This window comes from Chaetura pelagica, unplaced genomic scaffold, assembly GCF_000747805.2.
Source record: "Chaetura pelagica isolate M959 unplaced genomic scaffold, ChaPel_1.0 scaffold647, whole genome shotgun sequence".
Taxonomy (NCBI): Eukaryota; Metazoa; Chordata; class Aves; order Apodiformes; family Apodidae; genus Chaetura; species Chaetura pelagica.
Genome location: NW_009953910.1, coordinates 128107 through 136806, shown reverse-complemented (window position 1 = coordinate 136806; position 8700 = coordinate 128107). Strand labels below are relative to the sequence as shown.

Here is an 8700-nt window from a genome sequence, read left to right as displayed (position 1 = left end):
AGTACTTTAAAAGCTGAATGAACACTCTTTAGTACTCAGAAGATGTTTCTGTCAGAATTTTCTGTCTTTCAAATCTTTGGCAATGTTTCATAGGAACACTCTTATTAATCAGACTTAGTAGTTTTTGTTACGACATTTGAGTCTTATCCAAAGCAAGACACCCTGACTGCTGACTATTGAAAAGTCTATTTCTATTTGAAAGAACAGGCCACACAAATTCACTATATGAGTGTTAAAATAACAAAAATCCTACACTGTAGGACAAAAATGAACATTGTGCAAAATTTATTCATAGCCATTTTAAAGATTCAAAAGATACAACATTGTTAGGCATGGCAGCACTGGCCCATGGCATAAACACACTGCTTCATCCCTGGTCAGTCAGTGGCAACACATCAGTCTGAAAACCTGCTCCTTGACAGGCTGCTCCCCAGTCAGACACAGCAGCAAGACACATAAGGGCTTGTATTTGGGCCAGGTTACCTAAAGTTTGATGGCTAAGATGAGATTCCTCAAACTTATCAAGCAGTTCTTCTAACTTTCAAAAGGATACAGTGTGTTGACATGGGTACCAAGGCCACCTGTTCACGTTCTAAGTACGCAGCTGAGCCAATCTTCACTGATAGTACCCAGTCACTTTTCATTTGCACTGACCAAAAATTACCACCAAACTCTGAACTGGTCAAGTCTCTTAACACCCTGGCAGAAGCACCTTCTCAGAGTTGCTTGCTAGGACACAGTTGATGCAGAACAGATGACAGGAATCGACTTAACAGTCCTTTATGCTCCAAACACACATAGATAGAAAGATGCAAAACTAACAGGAAAAAACAACTTTATTTTAAATCCTATTTGCCCTACTAAAAATGTTCCATGTAGAAATATTTCACGTCAAGTAAAAGATGCTGCACAGAAAAATATTTTATCAGTGTGTAGTGTATGGTTTAAGTAGACAACAGATTAATTATGAAACAGATGGAAACAGTTAAGATTCAAGGTTTTTCAAAACAGCTTAAAGACTCACAAAACATCAAGATGAAAAACTGAAGATATCTTTTGCCTCTCTGCTCACTGCCTGTCTTTGCTTCTCTGTGGCACTTCCACAAAAAATGTTAATCCTTTCAAGTGCCTGCCAAGTATTTAACTTAGCACTAAAATGAAATAAGAGCATTGCTCAGAACTACTGCTTGAACAGGCACATGCAGTTTGAATTACATGCTATAGCAAATTCCTGTCAGAAATGCCCTTGTCAACATGGAGATGAAAGTGCTCAAACACAATCACTGCATGGCAGATGACTGGAAATATTTAAAAGAGACAATATAAATATAGATATAATTAGCAGTATATTACTCTAGCACTGTAATGTTAAATGGTACATCACCAGATGAACAAAACTTCTTTTTTTTTTTTTCTGAATAAAACTCATTTCTACCCAATTCCCAAATAGTTTGGGTTTTTTTTCCAAAATGGACAAAAGAGGCAGAAATCAGTAAAGGGCATGTTATTTAAGGCAGAATATAAGAATGCAAAGAAATTATTACATGTTCCAATAGAAATATAGATAGGCAGTCTACAGGCTTCTAGCAATAGGTAAAAAAAATAGAGTATTTCATACATTTGTATAGTTGAAATAAAAGGTAAAGAAATGGTGTTTAAAATGGGTCAGGACAGCAGTTACCAAAATGTACAAAAATAAACTACTTGTCATTTGCAGTGTTGAATGTTTTTGCATCATTAAAGAACGTGATATTGCTCTGATAAACAACATCAAGTAACTTTTCATTCAAAATCCAAAAGGGATAATTATTTTCTAAAAAAACCAAAACATTTTCACGTGTATACTCTATGTCTAATATATAAGCTGTACCTCTCTACAAAGTACCAGTAGTTTACAGCAAGTCCTGAGACAACCTGTATCTTCAGACAACCTGCAGGCAGGTGGTGTGCTCACAGGAGAAACAGCTTCAAAGGTGCCCCTCAGCTCACAGTGCTGTGGAATCACAAATTCTTTCAAAAATAACTCACAGCTTATACATGTCAAAGTATGGCACAAGCTCCAATTTAGAAAGTAGAGCCTCATCCTTTCTCTTCTCAGACAGAAGCTAACGTCAGGAACATTTAAGCTGCTCTGTCTGCACAGTCAGACCTCTGTGGCTCTACTGAGCATCCAGTTGCTGTTTCCCTGGAGCAGGGGTCTGGCCATGCTGAACAGCTCATGGTACAGGAACATACAACAACAGAACATGCAAGATGGCAAGAACACCCCTAATCAGCTACCTTTTTGGTCTAATAAAAGTCCCAGCCCTTACCTTACAGTCTCGAACACTCTTCAGCTTAAATGTTAAGATGGTAAGCATGAAAAAATGCCTTTCTGCTTAGTATGATGTAACCCACCAGCAGCAGTGGTCTGCTATAGTTAAGTAGGGAGAGCTTGGTCCTTCCAGTTGCTTGAAAAACTCCCTTTGGAGCCAATATGAAAAGTCTGAACAAGACTCTCAGTCATTCTGCACAGTGCCCTCTGATTCCAGACATACTGACTCCCAGGAACCAGAGCCAGGCAACTGCAACTACCCAAAATCTTTTCCACGGCAAACATCTAAGTCCCCAGAATGGAAATGAAAAACACAGCTGCTCTTTTTTAAAACTAAAGTGTCTCTGGTTCACTGGGGTCCAATTCACTTCATCAGAGACAGCCAAGAGAAGATCTGTGTACCACTGAGCTCTCACTCCAACCCTTACAACAGAGCTGGAGTGACAACAGCAGTGCCTAGACCTGGTGCTGGATATGATGGCTATGAAGGATTGACTTCCTCCACCATTTCTAAGGAGGAAGGCAACTTAGCTTAATTATAAAAATTCATTTTTTTGTTGCAACTAACCTGAAGTTATCTTTCCTTCATATATTCATGTATATATTTAAAATCCTGACACCAATTCAGTTTTCAGTTTTTCACTAGATGAGAAGAGGTTGAGAGTGATGGGGTTAATTCAGGTAGCAGATGAGTAGGAATGAAGGAAAGAACAAAAAACAGAGTGAGAAGGGCTGGATACTGTTTTTCAAAAATTTATTTAAAATCCATTGGAATTTGCCCCACACGTAGGTCTGCCATCCATGTAGGATTTCTTGTTAAGGAACAAAATAGTTCACAGCACCTGGTTATTACTTTAAACCAGCCATCAAGTCTGTAGAATTTAAATCTGCAGAGATGCTCTCTGTTGCATTAGCTAGAACTGTAGATGCAGGGGAAATTATTTCTCCAACTGTCACATATGTTCCTGTTAGAAATCCAACAATTCCAACGACAGCTATAAAAATGTCTTTAAATATCATCCACAAACTTAAGTTTTCCTTGTAGAAAGTGAGGATTTCCACCAGGGGAGGCAGAATCAGTGCCAGAGTGCTGCTGCTGACAGCTCCAACTAAAGAAATCACCAGGTCTAGGCGAGGGATCGAAACTGCTACAGCACCTAGAACAGAAAAGTAACAGTGGCTTAAGATTCAACATCCATGGAAAACAAAACCACAACAAGCCCATCATTTAATGGTTCAGGCTTTCTAAAAAGTTCTATCATTCTCTGCTTTTCCAGCTGCAAGTGGTGCATACTATATAGATTATCGTGGGCATCTGTGAGGGAGATACATCTTCATGCTCATGTGAAATACTCAGTTTCAATGCTGGATCACTGCATGAGCTGGCAGGGCTTCAAGTGAAAGTGTTCTTGTATAGAATCATGGAGTCATAGAATGGTTAAGGTTGGAAGGGACCTTAAAGATCACCAGGTTCCAGCCTCCCTGCTATGAGCAGGGACACCTCACACTAGACCAGGCTGCACAAGCCCCATGCAACCTGGCCTTAAACACCTCCAGGGAGGGGGCTTCCACAACCTCCCTGGGTAACCTATTACAGTGCCTTCCTACCCTCATGGTGAAGAATTTCTTCCTGATGTCTAACCTCAATCTCCCCTCTTTCACTTCAAAACCATTACCCCTTGTCCTATCACTGCCCTCTCTGGTGAAAGCCTCCTCCCCAGCTTTCCTGTAGCCCCTTGTACTTACAGGGTAAAAAAACACTTGGCCTGTGAATAACAGAGAAAAGAGAAACACAGAATTATATGGAGATGTTTTACTATTTTGGTTGTTGTTGGGTTTTTAAGACAGAAGAATAAAGTTCAGGAAAAGCAGGGAAAGGGGGCTGTTGCATGCTGCCCAGGAGACAGTGGGCAAAAAATATATTACTATTAATTACTATAGATTAGTAATAACAAAATCATTCTAAAGGAACCAAACCTGCTGGCCACCTAGCAGTCTCATAATTTAAGTCACTTTTACCTACAAATTTGCCTCTTGAAAAATCTTGGTCTATACAACTGTGTTCAATTTGTAAAATGCCGACTCTAGCATTTGTCCAGTTACTGAGAACTAATTCTTCCAAGAGACAAGGCTGAACACAAGCCCCACTAAGCTGTTCATGGCAGAGCTGGTCTTACCTCTTGCAACAGAATTTACAGAAACAGAATCCATTACATTGGACCAGAACCACTTCTGGCTTTAGCCCTTTTGGCTGAACTACTTTCAAAGGCCAGCTGAGCAGAGGCCTTTGTATGATCCACTGGATGTGGTGGAAATATCTGGGTCTTTTGCCCTTCCATGAATCTGTTGCTTTCTAGCTGTCAGACATGAGCATAAATAACCATGGCATCTGCTTGCTTGCCATATTCTGTCACTTCTCATCAAGACAAGGAAGCAATCGGGAAGAAAAAGAATGGGGAATACTGGTGTAAAAGCCACCAGCAAACCAAAGATACCACATAAGATATTTTTGTTCTTCTGTATCTCCCTTCTTAACTCTTAAGCTATAATAAAAGCCTTAGACCAACTCCTCCACCAATCAAATATTATGCAGACATTGTTTAGGGAAATAAGCAAATCACAGGATCACAGAATAGTCATGGTTGGAAAGGACCTCTGAGACCATCAAGTCCAGCAAAAAAATCCCACCCAAAACCAACACTACACACACAAAAACCCCCACAACACACAACCTACAGTCTCAGCCACTAGGGAATGCCTTGAAGTTCCTCATCTACATGTTTCTTGAATACATCCAAGGATGGTGACTCCACCACCTCCCTAGGCAGGCTGTTCCTGTGCCTGACCACTCTTTCAGTGAATAAATTATTTGCAATATCCAATCTAAACCTCACCTGGTGCAATAAAACAAACAGGAAGGAAATCCACACATAGCATGTGAGGATGAAAACCAGAAGGTACATACCAGTTTTACAGTTTCTCAAGATGAGCTCTCTACTTGCAGAGCATCTTTCCTATGGACTGAATGCCACCAGCTGCCTTGGACTGGGCAGAGATTCAGGTGTCCTTGAGGAAACTTTTGGAATGCCCTGGCACTCAGAAATAGATAAGCCAAATTTCTTCTCCCACTGTTACAATGGACCTACTCAATGCCAAGCAAACTACTTCTTCCATTGCATGAATACGACTTCTAAAGACTGGAAATGCTATATGTTTATGCATGTTCTAGGCCAAAGCTGAATGGAATGAGAAAAGAATTATGCCAAAGTTATAAAAAGTCACAAAGTACCCGTCTCTCTAACTTTTGTGGCCATAACTTCACTCAAGCCATAAAAGCAGGCACTGGGAGTGACCCAACAAGTAGGCTCAGACCAAACTGACTGGCAAGCTTGCTTGACACTTGCACACCAATGCACAGTTCTCAAGTAATTTAAAAGGGCAGATGAAGTATATTTGCAATGATTGGTAAAACTTTCAGCTAATGACTAAGTTGAATGGGTAGTAGTGGGTGCATTCATTAAATATAGATTTTCAAGTTCTGTAATAGACCTCTTTCAATTCCATGTGTCCAGAATTCAGTGGACACTCATTAATTTGTTTGAAAAGTTCTGCTTTACTAAAAATAATGAGAATATATTTCATACTTTTTTAAATTGATAAAAAATAGCTACAATTTATAATTGCTTCAGGTTACAGAAAAGCAAAATGCTGTCTGTTGGTTTGGAACTTGTCAAACATTTGTCTGGCTCTTACAAATCTGTATGAATCTGGATATTGCTGTGGGAGGAAGTTTGGAAACGTGTTTCATGGTTTTAATTAGTGTCTTATTTAGTCTCTAACAATCTGAGAGAAATACAACTCATCTTTATTACTTACCAAAGAATGTCATCAAGTGTTAAAGCAGCCTAGCTTCCAGAAGAATTAAACAAGGGGCATGCCTACAGGAAGGAAGTCTGAGTTTCCCAGCTATGCATAAATTTTAAAAACACAACACTGAGAAGCAATTCTGAACCTTTATCTCAGTCCTGAAGCATTCCAGTTTGGAAGCTCAAGGAATCTCAACTGAAGAAATAAATCCTACAATATTGATATGACACTTTTTTTGGCCAACAGTTCAACTGTCTTCAGCCTTGAATTAAACAGCAAGAGCCTTAAGAACAAAGCATCCTGCAGACATCACAAGAGGTTGCAACACTTTAATTCTACCTTGACTCTACAGTCTACTCTCAAAACCCATTAATCATGAATTCTCCAGCCTGTCTCAGCCAAGCAGTCACCCATTTGTGTCAGTTGGGGCTTTTTGAGGAAAGGAACACTGCAGCAGAATGTTTCTGTTTTCTCCAGGGACGTATCACCCCAGTGGAAAGTTACCCTTAAATTTACTGTTTGAATTACAGTGCTGTTTCATCTACCACTTTCTCTCCTTGTTCCCAAATCAGCATATTACTAGCCAGACTTGCTTGCTGAAATAATCTCAAAGAGACCTCTGGAAAATAAAAAAAGGTTTTGTCATCTCTGTAAATTAAGTCAAATATGTGATTACCATGTTCCAACACTTCCTCTAGTAATCAAATATTGAGTGATTTTATTTCTACCAAAAAGCAATGCCTATGCCATGCTAAATCCTTGAGCGAGACAGGCACTGTCTTGGCACATTAGGATCTATGGGTCTAAGTACAGATTGAATTCTTAATTTTGGTCCTGTCTGTACACAGATCAAAAGCAAAGCATATGATGACTTCATCAGGAGATTTTAATGATACAGCTCACTTAAAAAGCCTTTTTTTCATGTTTCTAGCAGGACTTAATGTATTTATAAGCATCTTATAGGAAGCCCAAAAGCAATTTGAAATCTAAAAGGCTAACAATACTGATAATTTCTTCTAAAATTTCCTTCAGCCCAATTAAAAAGCTGTTTAATATTTCTCTACTAAAATAATTAAAAGAAATTACTTTCCAGATAGTACCAGATTTTGTATTTCCTTTAAGTATTAAAAAATCATTCTGATAAAAACCAGGTCAGTGGTATTTATACATGTGCATCTGAAGAAAAGAAGTGATACACATTATCAGGTCAGTAATATGGCCTAAGCAAGTTGTCCTAAGAGCAGATTTTATAAATCTACATGGCCAAAAAGACTGAGGGCTTTTAAACAATGAGAAATGTTGGATATTACTAGGGAGAGATAACTTCACGTAGTTGAAGAGTAAAATAATTATCTCAAGCAATGTACAACCAGTTTTCTTCAAAGCCAGTGGCAGTGCTGAAGAGGTCCTTGTTCTGCAAAAGGTCAGCACACCCCAAACTTATTCTTTGTATCACTTTTTCAGAACCAAATTAGGAAGACTGAAGCATTGCTGTATCAAAGACAGGTGTTTGAGGTACGTACCACTTTCCAAAAGCATAAAATGAAACTGTATTTTTAACAGACAGATGCCTATGATTTGGCAAAGGAACAGTCTGCTCTGGGAAGAAAAAATGCCTTCAATTAAATGTTTGCCAAAAAATTCTGGCTGTAGGCAAACCTGCACTTCAGAATACCAGTCTGAATTCTGATTCCTAATGTTCCAGGCTGTGCCCTCTGCCCATTCTCCCTTACTGCACTAGTGCTCAGCCAAACTGGCATCCTCTTCTTCCCCTCACCCAACTGTACTGTTTCCTGGATCCCTCTCCCCTGTGCAGCACCTTCGTATTTTCTTCCAACTCACTCCTCCTTTTCTGCAACAATCTCCTCCACATTGCCCAGGTTTTTCTGCTTTATGTCCCAAAAGAATAGAAAACCATTTCTCTGCTATAGACTATCCCACAAAGCTTAGCAGGTTTTGCTGTGAGGAGTTTCCATCTGAAGGCTGAACAACTATAAAGTCAGGGTCTTCTCAAGTGGTCATTTGACCAGGAGATCCATGTTGTGTTTTCTGTGCAAATGGATTTTCATACTCTGTACATGAGTTATATCTTCTACCTCGGCTCGAAGGCAAGCAAGAATGTGTGTGCTACCCCTTGGAAAGCAGCTGGCCATTGCAGACTTATTTAGAGAACAGTAATAAATAATTTATCTCTACTTTGTAAAACTGTAACATACTAAGTCACCATTAAAACAATTCCCATTATAAAAATAAATGACAAAATCTAACAGAACTTAATATTTCAAGAAAAAGCAGTTCATTCAAATAAAATCCCAAAATAATGCCTTCCCTGAAAGTTCCACAGTAGAAAATAATCTGTTTCAATACATATGTACAAAGGAATACACTGCCAAATAAAAACCTGCTATTATTCTGAAGATAAACTAATGCAAATAAACACTTAGGAGCCTTTCTGAATAATTTACTGAGCTTTGCACACAGGTAGAAAGAAATCCGGATATTCATGGATGCAGTTTAAA

The 8700-nt window shown here is 39.0% G+C and overlaps 1 protein-coding gene across 1 annotated transcript in view; it reads right to left on the bottom strand.

The window, feature by feature from the left end:
• Nucleotides 1-3163: 3163 nt before the first annotated feature.
• The window catches only part of SLC36A4 (solute carrier family 36 (proton/amino acid symporter), member 4), a 94131-nt gene continuing 88594 nt past the window's right edge, over nt 3164-8700 (bottom strand). Inside the window, exon 10 of the mRNA XM_010001484.1 lies at nt 3164-3471. Within this exon, the coding sequence (XP_009999786.1) occupies nt 3164-3471 (308 nt within the window). The remainder of the gene's footprint in view (nt 3472-8700) is intronic.